This window comes from Rhinatrema bivittatum, chromosome 2 (genome assembly GCF_901001135.1).
Source record: "Rhinatrema bivittatum chromosome 2, aRhiBiv1.1, whole genome shotgun sequence".
Classification (NCBI taxonomy): Eukaryota; Metazoa; Chordata; class Amphibia; order Gymnophiona; family Rhinatrematidae; genus Rhinatrema; species Rhinatrema bivittatum.
The window spans coordinates 61,247,595-61,258,162 of record NC_042616.1 but is presented as its reverse complement, the minus strand read 5'-3'; the positions used below and the strand labels follow the sequence as shown (position 1 = coordinate 61,258,162).

The window sequence follows — 10,568 nt, the reverse complement described above, 5'->3', positions numbered from 1 at the left end:
TCCCGCTCCTTTGGCTTCCAGCTAAATGGGAACTGACCTCCATTGGGTTATGGCAAAGGGCCTTTGTTTTCAACTACCTAAAGGTTGTTCCCCTATTTTTATCCCATCAATTCACTTAGCCAAGTCATTACAGTGACAATTTTCAGCCTGGGGCTACACACCAGCTCCAGAACTGTGTGACCACGGGGTCTAAGTCCAGGCATTAGGTCCCACCATTGCATGATGGCTGAGGCTCCCTCCTCCCAGGACTGTCAACACTGCCCCTGCAGCATCCCTAAACCCGGTTGGCCTAGGGAGCAGAAGCCTGGCCTGGAATTCGAACCCTGGTACTCTGCGTGGCTAGGTTTGTTACTGACACAACAAAATCAACTAGTTAATAGTGAATGTGGGCACCCATAAGGTCACCGATTCTAAATGTTGCTATTTCGAAAAACAATTTTTTGATTTGATATAATTAAATATTAATACATTTTTTTAATTTTTATATGGGGAGGAGTAGACCTCAGCACCGGCCCAATAATTCTGTTAATTAACAGAAAATTGTAATTTGATGATCTCAAAACGACTGCAGTGATGTTTAAATGGTGGCACCATTTAAACATCACTGCAGTCGTTTTGAGATCATCATTGGAAGCCGTCCGGGCTCTAAGGTCAAGTTAACACAAGTTTATGACCACTGCAGTTGCTTCAAGTCACATTATCGGAAGCCTGTCAGGCTCTGAGTTTGAGTCATCAGAATTGAGAAGTTGCTTATTTGGACTATTTGTAGTTTGGTGATGCACGTATCACTTAAGAGTCTGAATGGAGTTTCTTGCATGAATTGAGAGCAAATTTAATCTATTGGTGCTAAAATATCACAATTTGAAATATAAAAATAGAATATAGCTAATTGGCACCATATCTTGGAAATCTCCAAGAATTCTGACTGTCAATTAGAATAGTTGCATTACCAGCCTAGTTTTAAGTAACATTATTAAAGTAATATTTTAATTCTTTGAAAAGTTTAAAACATACATAGGCTAGGTAGTAGACCAGTGATTGTACCAACACGGCTATCAAATTACAATTTTCTGTTAATTAACAGAATTATTGGGCCGGTGCTGAGGTCTATTCCTCCCCATATAAAAATTAAAAAATTTAAAAAATTTATTAATATTTAATTATATCAAATCAAAAAACTTTTTTCGAAATAGCAACATTTAGAATCGGTGACCTTACGGGTGCCCACATTCACTATTAACTAGTTGATTTTGTTGTGTTGATATTATACTAGTTATATCCCTTAACATTGCATTTTAGGTTTGTTACTGAGCCATCCAGAGACCCATTCATTTTTACTCGAAAATAATCACATTTTATAAATATAACAAGGTCTAGGAGAACTATATTTGTTTTCCAGTGCTACCCAGGCTCTTATTCATGAGGCATTACAAAAATCAAAAGTTTACCAAAAGTGGGAGGCACTGTTGCTTTAAATCAGGAATAATCCTTTAACATCCTTTTCACTATCCCAATATGTACGTTCTTGTACATGGATAAGGTCCATCAATTGTTAGCACTTAGTAATCTGTTTCAAATAGGTCCAGGGTCTTTTTTACTTACTATGGAAGGTGGGGGTGGGAGGTGTAATTTTCAAAGGGACTTTGCGAAAAACAGTTTTCTGTACACACAGAAGTGCCCTTTTACGCTGCCTGCCTGACATGCATGTATGTCATGTCTGTACCTCAGTTTACCTGGACTGAATGGAGGCATTCCAGGATGAAATTGGGGCCGGGCTTGAACTTACGTGCATGGATTACAAATTTTGATTGTACATGCCTAAGTTTTCAGGAAATTTTGGTGCGCATCAAACAGTAGGCGTAACTTTTGCAGGGTAAATTTGGCGGGATAATCTTCAAAACAGATTTGCACATGTAAATCTACTTTGAAAATTGGTGCAAACTGCATGCAAATTTGCAGCATATGTTACACAGTATATTTGAAAATTACCCACCCTAGGACTACTTCTTGAGAAGAGCAATACAGGGAGATTTTCACTACTGTGTTTGCAGTTTGCTAACCCAGACTGGAGGCTTAGGAGGAAGATGATATTACATAATTATTAATTTGGGATTATTAGGTAACTCCTTAAGGTCAAATGGATGTAGCTTCTGTTTTAGGGAAAATACTAGGTAGGCAGTTTAGTGATGGATTTAACAGGTGCATCAGCTGACATAATAGTCAAAAAATAAGTTGTAGGAAGGATATACTTGCTTATTGGGCTCGCTCACTTTATTTGTGACTAGGTTTTGAGAGCTAGGTTTCCTTCATCAGGTCAGTGTAGAGGCAGAGCGATTACACTGGGTTTAAACAGTAGACTGGCAGCTAGATTTTAGGTTGTCTGCATGCAGGGGCAGGTGAAAGTATTACTTTAGAGTTCCAAGGGGTACAGTAAAGTCTTACTCTCAGGGTTACTTCTATTAAACCCCTCCCCCCAATCCCTTTACTGAGGTGTAATTGCAAAGACGGGCAATCTAGACCTATCATATTTAAACCTAGTGTAAACTGTACTGTTTCCTCACTGACCTGATGAAAGGATGATAGCTCTTGAAAACTAGACATGTGTCATGAGCTAGTCCACTAAAACGGATACCACCTACAACTTGTTTGTTTGAACCTTATTTCTACATATGCAAGTGGATTAACACAGCAACCACAATACTTCACTTTCAGAGAAATGCTGAGAATCAATAAGCAGACGCAGCAGGCTGCCTGATTTAATCGCACGGCTTTTGGCACACAGTATTGGTTTACACAATCTGCTACGTGACTGTAAAATTAGGAGCTCTACTCAAAGGAGTAACACCATCTTATGAAAGATAAGGTTTTTGTGGTTAATAATTCCTTACTTTCCTCTGCATTTTATACTTCCAGTGGGTTTTCAAATGAAAAAGATATTTATGACGCCAGGAAACACAAGAAGAATGACACGAGCATGAAACTCAGATTACGGTCTTCATCTTTTCACACAAGAGATTCCACTTGTTGTGCAGTTCGTAATCATCAGGATACATCCTTACTAGTGGGATTTCATCTGGACAAAATTTACTGCCAATAAGTTTATTCTGCAGCTCCTCGCACATTTCAGCTGGCAGCCATTGATCAGGCAACTGAAGACTACAGGATTCAATTGCACCATTCTTTACATTCATATTTAACTTCACATCAAGCTTAGATTGCTCATGCACTATTTGAAAGCACAAGCTAACGCTAAACCTTGGTGTTTTCCCATAAATCCATTCCCAAGTTTGCAGTTCGGTACGTTTGTTACCAATTCCAGGGAACACAATCTCATCCATGGGATTTACCAACTTGACCCGACTGTCAATTTGATGATGTGCAGCATATTCTGCTGCCATGGCATCCGTGACTGCCTCACAAGTTAAAGTTGGATCCACATCCAGAAGATTTTTTACCAAAGCAGGCACACTCACAGTGGCATTACTTTTTATTCCACGGTAAGGACTTTTCAGTATCACTGGTAAGAAAGACCTATCTGCATTGCACAACAAGGTACAGTGGTGATAAGCAACAGTCCTCCCAAGCTTTGCAGCAGTACCCGAAATTTTAAAATTCCTATCTAACAGTAGGTCGCACCTCTTTGTAGCAGACACATCCAGCTGGGGCTGCAATGTTTTAAGGGCCCTTATGACAAGTTCCAGGTTTTCCATTCTGTCATACTTCTTCTTGGATGTAAAGAAAGTGAAGTTGACGTTGCCCAAGTCATGATAGACTGTCCCTCCTCCACTTCTCCTTCTGGCCAGTTTTATCCCTTTCTGCCTCATTAGCCTGAGGTTACATTCCACCCAGGGATTCTGATGCCGACCAATCACAACAGCTGGGGAATTTCTCCAAAGGAAAAGGACGTGCCTGCCCTCCAGGTCCATATGGTCATGGATCCAGTCTTCCACAGCCAAATTTGCATAAACATCCCTGGAGACAGACTGTAGGATGATCCCTCCTTCCACTGGACTCCTAAAAACAGTACTTGAGATTCCACGTACACAAAGGACTGGGAGGTAGTTTTTCAAAAAGGATCTGGTCAACATCCTTGTAAAAAACAAAACAAAACACAGAGAGAGAGAGAGCAAATAGTCACTGATATTTTCCTCCTAAAGAAACAGTCACACTATTACTAATGTACACTTAAGTCTAATCCCCCCATCCTTTTCTTTCTTTGTACATCCTGCATCCCAGAGAGCATACCAGTGGCCAGGAGGGAAGACTTAACCACAGCGCTGTTCCTTCATCTAACAGGAGTCACTGCGGTTACAGCTGCCGTCTTCCCTCCCTCCAAAGAGAAGGACCATCTCTACACAACAAGAAACTGGAGGGAAGCGGAACAGAGGAAAATCCATTTACAGTAGATAATGTATGGGAAGAGCTAAAGAATCTGAAAGTGGACAAAGCCATGGGGCCTGATGGGATTCATCCAAGGATACTGAGGGAGCTCAGAGATGTGCTGGCGGGACCGCTGTGCGACCTGTTCAATAGATCCCTAGAAACAGGAGTGGTGCCGAGTGATTGGAGAAGAGCGGTGGTGGTCCCTCTTCACAAGAGTGGGAACAGAGAGGAGGCTGGTAACTACAGACCAGTTAGCCTCACTTCAGTGGTGGGGAAAAGTAATGGAGTCACTGTTGAAAGAGAGAATAGTGAACTATCTACAGTCCGGAGAATTGATGGACCAGAGGCAGCATGGATTCACCAGAGGAAGATCCTGTCAGACAAATCTGATTGACTTTTTTGACTGGGTAACCAAGGAATTGGATAGAGGAAGAGCACTCGATATCATATACTTGGATTTCAGCAAAGCTTTTGATACGGTTCCGCACAGGAGACTGGTGAATAAAACGAGAAGCTTGGGAGTGAGTGCCGAGGTGGTGACCTGGATTGCAAATTGGTTGACGGACAGAAGACAATGTGTGATGGTAAATGGAACCTTCTCTGAAGAGAGAGCGGTTTTAAGTGGTGTACCGCAAGGATCGGTGTTGGGACCGGTCCTGTTCAATATCTTTGTGAGCGACATTGCGGACGGGATAGAAGGTAAGGTTTGTCTTTTTGCGGATGACACTAAGATCTGCAACAGAGTGGACACGCCGGAAGGAGTGGAGAGAATGAGACGGGATCTAAGGAAACTGGAAGAGTGGTCGAAGATATGGCAGCTGAGATTCAATGCCAAGAAGTGCAAAGTCATGCATATGGGGAGTGGAAATCCGAATGAACTGTATTCGATGGGGGGGGGGAAAGGCTGATGTGCACGGAGCAGGAGAGGGACCTTGGGGTGATGGTGTCTAATGATCTGAAGTCGGCGAAACAATGCGACAAGGCAATAGCTAAAGCCAGAAGAATGCTGGGCTGCATAGAGAGAGGAATATCGAGTAAGAAAGGGAAGTGATTATTCCCTTGTACAGGTCCTTGGTGAGGCCTCACCTGGAGTACTGTGTTCAGTTCTGGAGACCGTACCTTCAAAAAGACAAAGACAAGATGGAGGCGGTACAGAGAAGGGCGACCAGGAAGGTGGAGGATCTTCATCGGATGACGTACGAGGAGAGATTGAAGAATCTAAATATGTACACCCTGGAGGAAAGGAGGAGCAGAGGTGATATGATACAGACTTTCAGATACTTGAAAGGTGTTAATGATCAAAAGACAACGACAAACCTTTTCCGAAGGAAAAAAATCAGCAGAACCAGGGGTCACGATTTGAAGCTCCAGGGAGGAAGATTCAGAACCAATGTCAGGAAGTATTTCTTCACGGAGAGGGTGGTGGATGCCTGGAATGCCCTTCCGGAGGATGTGGTGAAGACCAGAACTGTGAAGGACTTCAAAGGGGCGTGGGATAAACACTGTGGATCCATAAAGTCAAGAGGCTGCCAATGAAGAGTGGGTGACTCGCCAGAATGATGGCTACTGCCTGGAGTCAATACCCTTATTAAATAAACATACACAGGCTTACGGTGACTCCAACATCGCTCTAAGCTTCAACAGCAAGAGGAAATGTGGAAAAAAGGATTCACACTCACAAAGAGGGGAGTAGCTGGCTTGTTACGGCGGTTACTACCCCAAATCAAATAAGCCTGATACTTCACTTTCAATGCATATTCAGCAAAGTTCTCTGATTCAACGGCAGGGGAGAAGAAAAACTGATACTTCACACATCCAGCAGAGCTCTCTGCTTCAACGGCAGGGGAGAAGAAAAGAGGGTTCGCACTCACAAAGCGGGGAGTAGCTGGCTTGTTACGGCGGTTACTACCCCAAACCAAATGTGCCTGATACTTCACTTTCGATGCACATCCAGCATGGCTCTCTGCTTCAACGGCATGGGAGAGGACTTATGCGTCGCGCATGTCCAGCGTGGCTCCCTGCTTCAGCGGCAGGGGAGAAGAAAGGCAACCAATGAGGGCTAATAGCATAGTCTGGGTAAAACAAATAAGCATGGGTGCAGCTTGCTTATTGCGGCGGCTACTACCCCTAACGAATCAAGCTAGATATTTCACTTGGATGCAGCTCCATCACTGCTCTCTACATTAAAGGTGGGGGTGGAAGGGAAATAGAACCAAGAGCTAAGAGAAACAGATAAGTATGAGAGAAAATATGTGTGAAGCTTGCTGGGCAGACTAGATGGGCCATTTGGTCTTCTTCTGCCGTCATTTCTATGTTTCTATGTTTCATTAACACAATTAACGCATGCACCTTTGTAGAACTTTGACAAAACAGCTTGAAGAGCAATAAGAATCTAAGTAAAACCATGTACAATGTTAAAACGTTTTGATAAGCTTCCCCAATTGTAAACTTCTTTCAAAATGTTATTTAAACCATTTGTTTGTAGCATGTCGCCTCTCTTTTTAGTTCCTCCCATCCTCTATCTTTTACTTTTAGAAAGAAAAGATTGAGAAACTCCTAATTACCAATAATTTGTCATATCTCCAGAATACTTACCACAGCTGACGTGTTGCCAAAGTTTTGCAAGAAACAGAGGAAATAAAGAAGTGGAGAGTTGGCCCTGGTGAGAGCAAATAAAAATCTTGCACATGGCTGACCCAGTGGCTCAGTCACTGGCACGTGCTGTCTGCTGCCAGGGAGAGGATCTGGGTTTGACCCTGGGGGACCAGGCTTTCTGCCCCCTAAGCCGGCCAGGGCTGGGGATGCTATGCAAAGGAAGCATTCCCAGCTCTCCCAGTCATTGTACAATGGTGACCCCTGGTAGCCAGACTCTGGGCACACTATCACAGTTTCTGTTAGGAGCTCTGGTGTATGTCTCCTAGCTAGGATTATCACTGCAGTGGGTGATCTAAGTGTGTTGGGAGGGGGATATAAACTAGAGGAAAAATCCATAGGCAATTGAAAACAAAACCCCATGTGCAGGTTCCGATTGAACTTGAAGTGCAAAAGAGCAAGAGGAAAATAAATATTGGCAAATAGTCAGGTAATAAGTTGGTTGCTGAATTAAAGGCAGTACTGCCTGTGAGTAAAAGCTTAAACCAAGAAAAATGTAAACCATTAGCGGCCCTGGTTCACTCCTTTAGCTAGGGACGGTGTAGGTCAGTGAGCAGGGGGAGGCACCATTCGGTAGAGTCCCTTCCTTTGAGGGTGCTGGAAAGGTTGTCCCCCTGGTAAGGACTTAAAAGCAGCTCTCTCCTGAGAGCTCGGGGGACAATGTAGTTGATTTCTGAAGTTATAGGAGGCGTGTGCAGCTTTTCCTGAGCTTACGTTTTACAGCCATCTCTTAAGGATCAGGCAAATCCTGCCTGGAGTCAGTGAGATAGGTGGGGGATCTGCTCTGTCCATCCAGTCCCCCATGAGTGGAGACTGTATCCCAGGTCATTTGGGGGATTTTGTTTTCAGAGAGTTTGATTTGTAAGATTTGGTGAGACCCCTGGACACTGCCTGGAAGGAGGACACAGGGAATCCTCTCTTTGGAGTCCCAGGCTAGGGAAGATCTGCCCCTTTGCCACCCGAGTGAGGACAGAGGAATGGCGGTGACCCGATGCAGGACCTTCTGATGCTTTGCCTCATTTAAGGGAAGAAGAATTCTGTTGAGAAGATTCGGGGGGACATTTTGGCTGCCTCTCTTCCTACCTTACTAAGGAATATCTGGAGCTGTTTGTTCCTAAGTGGATCTCTCCCATCAGGAATTCGATAATGGTAAAAAAGAGAAGAAAAATAAACCATTAACTATGAGTAAGAGCCCTTTGAGGACACCCATTCTGGAGTCTTCACCCCTGGGGAGAGAGAGGATTTTACCAGTTTTGGGAAGGGGGAATCCAGCCCAACTAAGGGTACCCTGTCCACCTAGAGACTACATGTAGCCAAACTCTGGAGAGTGGTTGTTTTCCCTGGCCCTGATAACCGAGACACATGCACAGGACACCTCTACTTCCACCCTGGGCACTGCGGGACCAGGACCGGCCGACGAGGCCTGGCGGGCGCTCAGGGCGCAATTCAACGCCCAGTCGTCCTTCCCGAGGGAGGTAAGTTCATAGGCCTCTGTTGTGGTAGGCCAAGGTCTGGTTTATGTTGCTTGTAAGGAATGACACAGCTTATATTTCTAGCTAGCAGAAAAAAAAAACCCAAGTTAAATTAAATTTAGTATTTTGGTGTTGTTTTGTATTGCTGGGGGTCAGAAAAGAAAAACTGACACTTGACTTGTTTGGTTAGAATTGTTTTTTGCCTCTAAAGCAAAGTTAAAGTTTTATATGAACTTATGTTTCCTATTCGTGTTTTATTATCTCGCCAGGTTGAGGCATTGAAGAAGAGATCAGAAGGGAGGAGCCAGAATAGCTGCGGGACCACCGAAGAGCGGAGGAAGGTATGTGCTGTTAGCAATTGAAATGTCATGGTTACCATGCAAGCGGTGAGGTCTTGTTTAATAATGGCTATAAGAAATTTATCATTTCTACCATTCTGGATCTTTGCATGCACAGCAGTGACACTTTTGCTATTTCTGTTTTCAGAGACCACCTCGGAGGGATCATCAGAAAGCTCTGAATCCGCTCCTCCTCCTTCCCCGCCACCAGAACAGCAAGATGAGCCTTTAATAGTATCGACCTTGTAAAAGTATATGGATGTTTTATGCCGTGGCACGCCGCTCACATTTGAATTTTAAATGTCATGCTTACGATAATGCTAGAGGTGATGTCTTGTTTAAAAATGGCTATAAGCAAGTTCTCCTTCCTACCATTCTGGATCTTTGCATGCGCGGCAGCAGTAACGCTTTCGCTTTTTCTCTTTTCAGATACATTGGCAGAAGAGGCAGAGGAGGAAGGCGAGGGGCCAGCACCGGTAAATTTTGCCATCCCCCATCTCTCCTGCCCCCATCTCTCCTGCCCCACCAGCCATGGGGGATGAGGAGGACATCGTCATTGATGCTGTCAATCCAGTCTCTCCGGAACATCCAGGTGCGGGTCGACGACCGGAGGCCAGCGCAGCAGCTGGGGAAGGGCCCTCAGCCGTTGAAGGCCGCCAGGATGCTTTGCTGGTTCTCCAGGTCCGGTTGCTCTGCAGCCTGGATGACCTGGAGGGATTGGCAGTGCAGGCGGTGACCATCCTGCACGACCTGCGCCATGGCCAGCAGGAGATCATAGAGCTCCTGCGCACAATGGCAGAAGCAAAATCATTGCTGGTCATGGCACGGGCTCCTGTGGGATGGCCACTGTTTGATCAACGTCAATGACCATGATCCTCCTCTTCCCCCATGGCATGGTCCCTTCCCTTTCCCCATGCCATTATAAAAAAAATCTTTTGTTATTTTTTCATAACCCAAAATTGAAAATTGTATGAGTTAATTTTACCAATTTATTTTGAATAGTTATTGAATGAAACTATTGTGTGTTATGAGAAGTGGCATGCCACATAAAAAAAGAAACATTTATTTATTATTTATTTTATTTAAAGAGTCTTCTATACCGATGTTAGTCGAAACATCACCTCGGTTTACACGGAATAAAAGCAACGGAAATTACAAGTAACAGGGGAAGGGTAAGGGGTACAAAAAACCAATAGGAGAGCAGAGAAGCATAGGAACAAATAACAAGTGAACTATAATGTCATAAGAACAAGGTCATAGTCAAATTCAGGTCATGATCCATCACAATTCAATATCCATCAAGGGTGTTAGGGAAAGGCTTGTTTGAACAGCCAGGTTTTGAGCTGGGCTCTGAATTTGGTGATGCAAGGTTCAAGTCTGAGGTGGGTTGGGAGTGAGTTCCAGTGCATAGGTCCAGCAATGGACCTATGCACTGGAAAAAACAAACTTTAATTAAAAAAATATTATGAGTGCTTAATGGAACGAAAAGCTGAGGCGACATCTCTAACGGCATCGATTATTTCTGTCATCATTTCCTTCATCAAAACCCGGGAGAAGCCAGCACACCATTGATGTCGGTTCGGATCAACCTCATTTCCTGGAGCATCAAGTCATTGTGTTGATCCTGTCGAGAGGTGATTCCAGTCATAAACTGCTCGCTTAGGCTGTCAATTCAGAATAATGCCTGTTCCAGGTCCTGTGATACTGATGCCATTACCTGTGC

At 44.0% G+C, this 10,568-nt stretch overlaps 1 protein-coding gene across 1 annotated transcript in view; it reads right to left on the bottom strand.

The window, feature by feature from the left end:
• Positions 1 to 554: 554 nt before the first annotated feature.
• LIPT1 (lipoyltransferase 1) overlaps positions 555 to 10,568 on the bottom strand; it is a 43,829-nt gene continuing 33,815 nt past the window's right edge. Inside the window, exon 2 of the mRNA XM_029588259.1 lies at positions 555 to 4,089. Within this exon, the coding sequence (XP_029444119.1) occupies positions 2,982 to 4,088 (1,107 nt within the window). The 5' untranslated portion in view covers position 4,089 and the 3' untranslated portion in view covers positions 555 to 2,981. The remainder of the gene's footprint in view (positions 4,090 to 10,568) is intronic.